The sequence below is a fragment of the Gekko japonicus genome, unplaced genomic scaffold (assembly GCF_001447785.1).
Source record: "Gekko japonicus isolate JY-2015 unplaced genomic scaffold, Gekko_japonicus_V1.1 scaffold369, whole genome shotgun sequence".
NCBI lineage: Eukaryota > Metazoa > Chordata > Lepidosauria > Squamata > Gekkonidae > Gekko > Gekko japonicus.
In genome coordinates, this window is record NW_015160846.1 from 729,440 (window position 1) to 740,850 (window position 11,411).

Consider the following 11,411-nt stretch of genomic DNA (forward strand, 5'->3'; position numbering starts at 1 on the left):
AACCCTGTTGATCTCACTTTTGCTTTCCTTTGTTTACAATCACAAAAAAATAAAACACGTCTAAGTTTCATCACATTTATCGTTAACTAAAAACGTGGCCACTGGTCGGTCGGTTTCTAAAACATCTATCGTTACCGTAAAATGGTGTCAACATTGAACTCCAAGATGGGACACTATGTGCAAGAGAGGAAGAAAAGAAAAGATGATTTCCGTGGAGGGTGGGGGAGTGGGTGTGCGCACAGAGTTAATAGTCTGTGTCCGAGCCCTCGGCGTTGTCCACGTTCCGGGACAGCATGTAATTGTCCATGTCGATCGACCTGCAGTTGTTGATTGCGTAGCGCAGACGCTCGGCCATGATTGGCTGACTGGAATAGGGAGGGAGCCTCAGTTGAAAGAAGCAGGTCTGTGAGGTAGGCAAGCTGTCGTAAGGCTGCGGACAGGGAGAGAGGGAAGGAGGCAGACGGCCGTCAGGCACCCGCCCAGAGTGAAGACTCCCAGGGGAAAGCACCTCGCTTCCACTCTCCCAAAGGACGGGCCAAATCCCCCCCCCCCTTCAATTGAGGGAAAACTAGGTATGCTCAAAAACTCCACTGCCTAGGAGGATTCTGGGGGTGGGAGGAATTTAAACCATTCCCCACCAGCAGAAGAATGTAAGGGAAGCCCATGTTGGGTCAGGCCCATGGCCCATCCAGTAGCCAGAAATACCAGGTGCCCTCAGGAGTTCCAGCAATGGGGCCAGGACACTAGAAGCCCTCCCACTGTTGCCCCCCCCCCCCCCCCCCCAATACAGAGCATCCCTTGCCCCAGACCGAGAGTCCCTATCTATACCTTGTGGCTAATAGCCACCGATGGACCTCTGCTCCATATGCTTATCTAATTCCCTCTTGAAGCTGCATGCTTGTAGCTGCTGCCACCTCCTGGGGCAGTGAATTCCACGTGTTCATCACTCTTTGGGTGAAGAAGGACTCCCTTTTATCTGTTCTAACCTGACTACTCGGCAATTTCATTGAGTGCCCACGAGTTCTTGTATTGTGAGAAAGGGAGAAAAGGACTTCTTTCTCGACCTGCTCTATCCCACGCATAATCTTATAAACCTCAATCATGTCACCCCTCAGCCGTTGTTTCTCTGAGCTAAAGAGCCCCAAGCGCTCTAACCTTTCTTCACAGAGAAAGTGTTCCAACCCTTTTATCATTCTAGTTGCCCTTTTCTACACTTTTTCTAATGCTATACTATCCTTTTGAAGGTGTGGTGACCAGAACTGTACACAGTACTCCAAATGGCCCACCCTCCCCAAAGGTTCTCTACCCCAAAGGTCTGGCTTGGAGGAGACTCTGCCCCTCTAACCTTCAAAGCCTTAAGACGGCCTGGGACCAACATATCTGAGAAACTGCCCCTTCCTGTGTACACCCCGGAGAGCTTTACGGTCGTCTTAGCAAACATGTCCCGGTGGTCCCTGTCCCGAAGGAGGCGATTTGGCTACGGCATAAATGAGTTTGCTCTGGAGCCTTCCTTCCTGAGCGAAGACAGAAAGGTGTGAACCGGAGGCTGAAAGACGTTGAGCTAGCTCACACTAACTCAGCTGAGAGGGAACCCTGGCTCAGGGCAGTGAGGGTGAAGGAAACCGGCGCCTTACCCGATCCACCTTCATTATTTGGAAACGCTGAGAGATATCCGCCGTGTTGGCTGGCAGGCGAGATCTTCCCGAGACGAACCTCATGAAGAGGACTCGCTCCTCGTTGGAGAACTCCTCCAGGGTGTGCCAGAACCACTGGACCAGCTGGTGCTGCTCGTCGACCTCCCTGTAGCGCACCACCTTCTTCAGGACGTCGACGGAGATCTCGGGCATCCCGCAGACCATCTGCTCCAGCTGCTTGGCGGTCAGGAGGGAGAGCAGAGGGACCGGGACGATCCACGACATCCCCTCCCGCACTGCGGCCACCTGCGGCCCAAAGAGAGGAGTTCCGTGTCCGTCTGGTTCTGCTGAGCGGCTATGAGAGCTGCCGCAGCCCTCGCTGTGATGAACGGAACAAGCCCCCCACAAGGTCCATGCTAGGGTCACCTTGAGATTGGACTACTACAGCGCTCTCTACATGGGGCTGCCCTTGTCCCAAATTCGGAAGCTGCAGCTAGTGTAAAATGCAGCAGCCAGGCTGCTGGTGGGTCTCTCTATATGAGAGCACATCTGGCCTGTGCTGAAGGCATTGCACTGGCTGCCAATAGCATATCAGATTCGCTTCAAGGTGCTGGTCTTGACCTTTAAAGCCCTACATGGTCTAACCCTAACCCTAACCTGCCTACCTAAGGGACCGCCTTTCCCCAGATGTGCCCCAGAGAGCACTGAGGTCAGGGCTGCAAAACCGCCTGACTCTCCCTGGTCCGAAAGATGTCAGATTGGCCATCACCAGGTCCAGGGCCTTTTCAGTGGCGGCTCCACACTGTTGGAATGAACTCCCGGAAGACATCAAGGCCCTGTGGGACCTCTTACATTTCCGCAGGGCCTGTAAAACGGAGCTCTTTCACCAGGCCTTCGACTAGGAGCAGCCACTGAGGAAGGAGCACTAAGAACAACTATGGATGCTGGCCTGGTTACACCGGATCACTGTACAGCCATCGCCATCCACATTGACCTGCACTTTACATGTATATTGTTTTTATGTGAAATTGTTATAGTACTCAACGCTGAAGCGAAGAGGCCTGGAGCCAGCCCCGGAGGGACCGCCTCCTCTCGATGCCACCCCCTTGGGACATCACCGGTGTGGGGCGAGTGCCGGGAAGACAAACAGGAAGTATTCCCAGATCAAAACATTTCTGAGCAGCACAAATGGCGGGAAGAAGATGAAGAAGAGAAGAGATTGGATTTCTACCCTGCCCTTCACTACCCGAAGGAGTCTCAGAGCGGCTTACAATCTTCCTCCCTTCCCCTCCCCACAACAGGCACACCCTGTGAGGTAGGCGGGGCTGAGAGAGCGATTTTGAGGACTGCTCTTGAGAGAACAGCTCTGAGAGAACTTGTGACTGACCCAAGGTCACACCAGTGGCTGCATGTGGAGGATTAGGGAATCGAACCCGGTTCTCCCAGATTAGAGTCCCTGCTCCTAACCACGACACTAAACTGCCGCTCCGTGCTTTGGTGGTGGTGTAAGGTTGCAGCCGATTTATGGAGACCGTGTAGGGTTTTCACGGCAAGAGACATTCAGAGGTGGTTTGCCTCTGCGCCGTGACGCCGGTATTCCTTGGGGGTCTCTCTCATCCAAGTCCTAACCGAGGCTGATCGTACTTCGCTTCTGAGATCGGGCAAGGCCAGGCTTCAGGGCACAATGAAGGAAGCATGCCGAAAAGGTCTCGGGAAATCCTGGTAGCCAACGGATCCAACCGCCTGGAACCAGTGCTTTCCGTGTCATGCGCCTGGGAACCAGAGGGCCAGGGTGCAAAAGCGTGTCTGGGGTCAGAGCCTCACCTGGCGGTCCATCTCGTGGAGCCGGTACTCGATGGCTCTCTCCACGTACTCCTTCCTGTTGGAAAAGGTCAGGGGGATGCTGTTCCCGCCGGGGATGATGGGAACCATTTTCCCGTCTGCGCTCTGGCCCACAAAAGAATCCAGAGGAATCATCTGACAGGAAGACAAAAGACACTCTGCTCAGAGACCGAGGGGCCCACCGAGAACTCCGCCATTCCCGACTCCGCTTGGATCAGTGAGCGCGTTTCGGTTTAAAAAAGGGTTTTTTTGGGGGGGACTGTGTGTAATGCAGAGCAGCAGCCATGTTTCCATCTCATTTTGATTTTGGGCCACAAGACAAAAAGCAGCAGCCCTGGATGACGTATTATAACATGCATTTGTTTAACACTTTTTGTCGTGTTTGTTTACTTAAAACATTTTTACGCCACATTGCCGCCTGACTCAAGGTATAGGTAGGAACTCTCTGTCTGGGGCAAGTGATGCTCTGTATTCTTGGTGCCTGGGGGGGGGGCAGAGTGGGAGGGCTTCTGGAGTCCTGGCCCCACTGCTGGACCCCCTGATGGCACCTGGTACTTTTGGCTCCTGTGTGACACAGAGTGTTGGACTGAATGAGCCATTGGCCTGATCCAACATTGGATTCTCTTATGTTCTTCTGGAACTCTTGGTCTGGGGCCAGTGATGCTCTGTATTCTTGGTGCTTGGGGGGGAGGCAACAGTGGGAGGGGCTTCTAGTGACCTGGCCCCACTGCCGGACCTCCTGATGGCCCCTGGTATTTTTGGCCACTGTGTGACACAGAGTGTTGGACTGGAGGGGCCACTGGCCTGATCCAACATGGGCTTCTCTTATGTTCTTATGTCTGGGGCAAGGGATGCTCTGTCTTCTTGGTGCTTGGGGGGGGTCAACAGTGGGAGGGCTTCTGGAGTCCTGGCCCCACTGCTGGACCTCCTGATGGCACCTGGTATTTGTGGCCCCTGTGTGACACAGAGTGTTGGACTGGATGGGCCATTGGTCTGAGCCAACATGGACTTCTCTTATGACCACGCCCCCCCCCAAAGTGCTGAACGTAAAAACACTGGAACAACTAAAGACATTTAAAACAGTAAAATAATTCAATAAGGCACAATACAAATGTAGAGTCATTCAATATAAACACATAAGCAAACAGCAACGACTGTTATTGGGGATATGCCAAATGAAATAATGAAAAGGTCTTCTCCCACAGGTGGAAGACATCGACAGAGAGCGTTCCAAAATCTGGGGTGTCCCTCAATGCTCCCTCTAAGCTATGGAGTCTCATGAGGAAAAATCCTACTTTGTGAGCTCCTGGCATTGAAGTTGTAAGTGAGCGGTTTGGCTGCTGCATAAATGAGTTTGCTCCAGAGCCATATCCTTCCTGAGCTGAGACAAAAACGGGTGAGCCAGAGGCTAAAAATCTGTGAGCCAGCTTACACTCACTCAGCTTAGAGGGAACCCTGGTGTCCACCCCCACCCCCCTCACTGGGTCCATGAGGCTGCTCCCAAACACGATAAGAACCACAAAGCTCAGCGTGAGCCGGGAAATACGGGAACGGCACAGAATCTCCGGCACATAGAAACTTCCAGCAGAACGTGAGCACTCCCGACCACTCCCGGCCTTGTTCAGGCAGAACTGCCTCCAGGTCTTCCCTCTGACAGGCAGAAGGCGGGGCTGGAGGCAGGGGGGTGCCCCACACCTGCGTCCATTCTCTGTGGGGAGGAGAACCCCTGCAGCCCACGGATGGCCCAGCAGACCAGGCCACCAGACGGCAGCCACTGTGCCACGCAGAAATCTGGGGGGCGAGGGAGGAAATACGCCAGGCAACGCGCCCCGTCCTCAGCGCCTCTGGGCTGGCAGACCAGGACCTCAGCTTGGGCCTCTGCCTGCTTCTGGACGCGGCTTTCGTTGGGGGTCCTGCGCCACCCCCTTTTGTGTGCTGCTGCCATCCCCTCCTCTGTGGCGCTGTGGCACTTATCGTCACACACGCACGGCCGCAGAGGATAATTTCAGCTGCATGCTCCTTTCCCTTCCCGTTTCCAGTGCTGCTCTTAGCCGCCCTTTCTGAGAGAGCCTCCCCAGCTGCAGAGGAACGGACGTGCCCCCCCCCAAATCCTGTTCTGGCACAAAACCCAATGTGGCACCCCAAAACCAGGTCTGCCACATAGGCCACGCAGAGGGGGGCTCCAGCGGGTGCTGCTCACAGCCACCCTCTGCATGGAGGAGGAGAAGAGATTGGATTCATACCCCGCCCTTCATTATCCAAAGGTGTGTCAGAGCAGCCCACAAACTCCTTTCCCTTCCCCTCCCCACAACAGACACCCTGGGAGGCGGGTGGGGCTAAGAGAGCTCTCTCGAGGACTGCTCCTGAGAGAACAGCTCTGAGAGAACTTGTGACTGACCCCAGGTCATCCAGCAGCTGCAAGTGGAGGAGTGGGGAATCAAACCCAGTTCTCCCAGATCAGAGTCCGCACACTTGACCACAACCCCGAAACGGTTCTGGGAAGGGAGGGGGCCGTGCCACCCACCTCGTGGAAATTCTCCTCCATGATGCCGCTGTCTTCAATGTGAAGAATGCTGTTGAGGGTCTGCACGTAGAGGAGATCCACCTCCTCGAGGTCCTCCAAGGCCAGCGGGATGCAGCAGAGCTGCTTCCAGACCAGCGGGGCCAGGTGGAGGTCCAGGGGCTTCTTGGTGCGGATGGCCACGCCCATCAGGATGCCCAGGAACTTGAACTGCAGCAGGTGCTCGTCCAGGCAGGCGGAAGGGTTGAAGAGGAACCTGGACAGGGACACACAGGAGGCCACGTTGACGCCCAGGCTCTGCTCAAGTTCACAATGGAGAGGCCCGGGGGCCCTCCGCAGACGAGAGCCCCCTCGTTTCTCTTCCTTCCGCCCACTCAAAACCTTGGGAGGAACACTGACTTACCTGTACAGACAACCCCCCCCCCCAACCACGTTATGGTCCTTTCTGTAGCCACCTGTGACACCCCCCAGTCAGCACAACTTGGATCTCCCAAGCGGTGAAAAGCCAGTGTGGTACAGTGGCAATACGGGGTGTGTGTCAGTGGAAGACTGAACGACTTCTCGTCTACCTGTCCGTCAAATCTTCCTCCCACAGTTGTTATCATGGTAGTATTTGTGGGGTGGGGAGACCCTGTGTGTGTGTGTGACCCCTTCAGCTCCTTGAAGGAGAGAACTGTTAATGTTTCATAAATTTGGAAGGCCTCTCTCTTTGTGATTTCTGGCTACCTGAAGCGAACGCACCGGCGACTGGACACTCCCTGAAAAGGCTTTCAAAAGCGGGACGACTCGGGGCCAATCTGCCTTGTGGGGCGGGTCAGGAGACCAGTGGGCCACGACATCAGGGTTCCGGGGAAATGGCTCCACTGTGCGATACTTCTCAGCAAACTGTGCCTCAGCGTCTAATTAATGATCAGCTGGGTGGCAGCCGGTGGCCAAGTGCAAACAGAGGAGACGGGATGCCTTCGGGGTGTGTGTGTGTGTGTGTGTAATTTTCACACGAGGGAACTTCCCAAGAGCACGTAAGGCTGCCAGGAGCCAGGCTGGACATGTGAGCCCCTCAGTCCAGCAGAATCCAGATTCTCCAGCAGGATCACCAGAGCGTGGCGCTGAGTCAGATGGGCTCCGGAACCCCAAGAGCCCGTTCTGCCACCCAAGCGTCTTCCCCGCGCACTCTCTTCGTGCCGTATTAACCAGCAAACCCTGCCATTAATTCAGACCCCCCCCCCCCCCCCCCCCCGCCGTGAGCGACCTCGGAAGAAACCAGCCCTTCGCGACTCACCGATCTCTGTTGTAGCCAACTTCCGCGGTTGCGTTGGGGGAAGGAATCAGGAGGTCTACGACGCCCATCTCCAGTTCCTGGGGGATTAAGGGGGAGGGGGAGGTGTTTGGTGCATTGCCCAAGAGACCGAAAGAGAGGAGAGAGTCCCCCCCCCCCATAACACTTCAGAAAGTTCTCTGCCCCAGGGGTGGGCCCTTTCTTTGGCTCCCCTTCGCCTGGCCTGGGGGTGGAGGCCCTCAGCACGGGTTGCCGTCGTTTAAGTTAATTTCCCCCCAGGCCTATTTTAAAGGATATAATATACTTTAATACTTTACACTTTTAATATAAAATACATCACACCTTATTTCATACGTCTCGGAATGACAATATATAAGCGACAGCCATGCTCTGCCTGTAATCTCACGTTTCAGACTTCGACAGCCTGAGACACCCGTCTCTCTCCCCCCCCCCCCAAATGATTTTGCACCACAGGGGCATCCTGTTCAAAACTGCCAAGGGCCGCCCTTCACTACCCAAAGGAGCCTCAGAGCGGCTCACAAACTCCTTTCCCTTCCCCTCCCCACCACAGACAACACCCTGTGAGGTAGGTGGGGCTGAGAGAGCCCTTGAGAGAAACTGCTCCTGAGAGAACAGCTCCGACAGAACTGTGGCTTGCCCAAGGTCATCCAGCAGGTGCAGGTGGAGGAAGAGTGGGGAATCAAACCCGGTTCTCCCAGATTAGAGTCCGCGTTCCAAACCACTACACCAACCTGGCTACCTAGCCACCTAACCAGACCACCAAGCCACCACACCAAACACGACACCACACGCCCACACAGGCAATAGATCGGGAGGAGGAGAGCAACGCAATCAAGAGCGGAGGGGCCGACCTGACGCACCTGGCACATTTCTGTGATGGTGTCATCAAAGACGCCCCCGGCGTCGTCGGCACCTTCGCCCACCAGCTTCACTTTCCAGGCACGGGAGGGCAAGCGGAGGTCGGAGGCGTTGAGCTTGACCACCTGCCGGGCGATCTGGACGAAAATCGGCTTGCACTTCCGACCTCTTTTGGAAAGAGAGGAGAGAGAGAGAAAGGCCACAGTTAGGAGACTCGTTGCAAAGGAGCCAATAGCAGAGTGTCCGAATTCTACCCTGACAGGGGCAGTGAGTGCGACTCCCAGGGGCTGGCTGCCCCCAGCAGAGCCGCTGGAAGACACACTGACCTGGTCGAGATCCTCTTGACGGTGATCTGGGGCCCGTAGTTCTTCCCCTGGACCATCGTCTTCCCGATGGAGCGGACCATGGGCAGCGTGTAAACCCTCGGCGCCAGCAACGGCCGCAGCTGCCCTTGGACGATCCCCCACGTTCCAGCATTGTAATGGGAGGCGCTGTTCTGTAACCGGGCAAGGGAACCTGGCTTGAATTCAACACGCGCTCCAGCCACGTTTGCAAAGGGGGACCCCGATTCCGCTGGACTCCTCCCTCCGCAGCCTCCCGACCTGCAGGCCTCGGGGCTGAAGCCACAGCTGGGAGGCGGCCCGGAGGCTTTCACTGCTCAAAGCTGCTCAGAAACAACCACAACCGTCCGTCTCACTTGCTAATCAAGAGAGTCTCCTCAGAATTTGAAGCCCTGCTCCAGCATCCCCATTTCACAGCCCCCAGCCCCAGTTCCCACCATCAGGGATAAGGTACCAAGAGGGCAGGGTCTTAGAGGACCACCCTCGCGAGCACGGAGCCTGCAGAATCACCGTAGGAACGGAACCGGCCGGCCAGCGTTAGGGCTACAAAAGGTAACTATCAACTAGAGACGCTAAGTCCTCTCCCCCAAGATGCAGAAAAGCCTTACATGTACAACCTGTTCCCTAGGAATTGCATTTGGGCATCTGGTGCTTTACCCAAGCCTCCAGCTGCAAAGAGGCAGAGATTTTAAAGGGCCCCAAAGCGAAGAAGGTTTACCTGATTGTTGGGACTGAGGTTCAGCAAGCGCCAGGAAGAATACATGAGGTCAGAGAAGTGGTACAGCAGCCGCAGCCGGGCCCGGACGGTGTGGATGCTGACCTCCTTCAGGGCCCCGTACTGCGGCGGGATGGCATCGGGTAAGCCCAGCTGCAGAGGGACCGACACGCCTGTCCGGGGGGGGAGGGCAGAGGAGAAGAAGAGGAAAAAGAAAAAGAAGAAGAAGAGATTGGATTTATACCCCGCCCTTCACTCGGAGTCTCAGAGCGGCTTACAAACTCCTTTCCCTTCCTCTCCCCAGAACAGAGACCCTGTGAGGTAGGCGGGGCTGAGAGAGCTCTTTCAAGAACTGCCCTTGAAAGAACAGCTCCGACAGAACTATGGCTTTCCCAAGGTCACACCAGCAGCTACATGTGGAGGAGTGGGGAATCAAACCCAGTTCTCCCAGATCACAGTCCACGCACTTAACCACGGCACCAAACTGGAGACATTAAAGGGCAGGTGGTTGGCTCCTGCTGACATCACAGGCCTTACATGCACGCCGTGGAGGTCTGCCCAGGGCCGGAGCACAAGAGAAGCCATGCACAGTCACTGACAGAGACCGACAAGGACATGGTGCTGCCCGTGGCACATCACAATGGGTGCAGAGGTACCCTCCGGTGGCGGTCATTCATCGGAGACATTTACACCTCACGATTCTCAAGCAGTGACAGCCACGAAGGAACGCGAAATATAACAGTATGACAAAACCATGTTCCTATAAAAAACTACTACAAAGGTCATCTGACAAACAGGGGTGGGGAAGGTGAGCATGGCCCCGCAAGATGGCCGGGAGGATAAATCCATTTCGACCCGGCGCCCAAAACACAGAAGACTTCATGCCAAGCAAATAAGCAGCAGGGAAGGCACGTCAGAAGGGTGCTGTGCCCGCTTGTGCCACACCTGCTGTCATGGGAAAAGGGCCGAAGAGGGCAACTCAAATGATCAAAGGGCTGGAACACTTTCTCTATGAAGAATGCTTAAAGCACTTAGGGCTCTTGAGCATGGAGGAACGACGGCTGAGGGGTGACAAGATCGAGGTTTATAAGATTGTGCATGGGATAGAGCAGGTAGAGAAAGAGGTACTTTCCCCCCTTTCTCACAATACAAGAGCTCCTTGTGGGCACTCCATGAAATTGCTGAGCAGTCGGGTTACAACGGATAAAAGGAAGTCCTTCTTCACCCAAAGAGTGATTAACACGCATGGAATTCACTGCCACAGGAGGTGGTGGCGGCTACAAGCATGGACGGCTTCAAGAGGGAATTAGATAGGCATATGGAGCAGAGGTCCATCAGTGGCTATTAGCCACAAGGCATAGATAGGGGCTCTGGGGCAAGTGATGCTCTGTCTTCTTGGTGCTTGGGGGGGGGGTCAACAGTGGGAGGGCTCCTAGTGTCCTGGCCCCACTGCTGGACCTCCTGGTGGCACCTGGTATTTCTGGCCACTGTGTGACCCAGAGTGTTGGACTGGATGGGCCACTGGCCTGATCCAACGTTGGCTTCTCTGATGTTCTTATGATCCGCGAGGAGGAAAGCTCCATCAGCCCTGGCCGCCTGACAGGTGGGCCCTCGTGTCCCAGCCATCCAGCTTCCCTGTCAGAGTCAAAACTGCCTCCCCCTGCACAGTCTCACTGACGCCTCTCTCTCTCTCTCTCCTACTCAAGCTCAACTCAGGGCAACGTCTACCTGCCTGTGTTACTCTTGAAGCACCACCCACCCCAAAGGCTCACTTGTTCTCTTCACCGAATACTATTGTCCACGTGCCAGGACGCTCTCCTAGATTATTAAAGCTGTCGTCTAATTGTTTACATCAGTTACGTCAGCTGCACTGAGCATAATTTTTTATGGAGAGTTATTTTAAATCAATCAGAGAACGAACCCTTAGCGCATTTCAGCGATCTCATGGGATTTTAGAGCGAAGAAGAAGAAGAAGAGAAGAGATTGGATTTATACCCCATGGCCCTTCACTACCCAAAGGTGTCTCAGAGCGGCTTACAAACTCCTTTCCCTTCCCTTCCCCTCCCCACAACAGGCACCCTGTGAGGGAGGTGGGGCTGAGAGAGCTCTTGACAGAAACTGCTCTTTTTCAAGAACAGCTCTTATCAGAACTACGGCTTGCCCAAGGTCATCCAGCCAGGTGCAAGCAGGGGAGTGGGAAATC

At 55.0% G+C, this 11,411-nt stretch overlaps 1 protein-coding gene across 1 annotated transcript in view; it reads right to left on the reverse strand.

The window, feature by feature from the left end:
• Window positions 1-6: 6 nt before the first annotated feature.
• Window positions 7-11,411, reverse strand: part of HERC1 (HECT and RLD domain containing E3 ubiquitin protein ligase family member 1) — a 114,220-nt gene continuing 102,815 nt past the window's right edge. The window contains exons 67-74 of the mRNA XM_015420137.1: window positions 9,212-9,361; window positions 8,479-8,648; window positions 8,155-8,320; window positions 7,277-7,353; window positions 6,001-6,253; window positions 3,459-3,611; window positions 1,635-1,940; window positions 7-430 (exon numbers count right to left, since the gene is read on the reverse strand). Of these exons, the coding sequence (XP_015275623.1) occupies window positions 245-430; window positions 1,635-1,940; window positions 3,459-3,611; window positions 6,001-6,253; window positions 7,277-7,353; window positions 8,155-8,320; window positions 8,479-8,648; window positions 9,212-9,361 (1,461 nt within the window). The 3' untranslated portion in view covers window positions 7-244. The remainder of the gene's footprint in view (window positions 431-1,634; window positions 1,941-3,458; window positions 3,612-6,000; window positions 6,254-7,276; window positions 7,354-8,154; window positions 8,321-8,478; window positions 8,649-9,211; window positions 9,362-11,411) is intronic.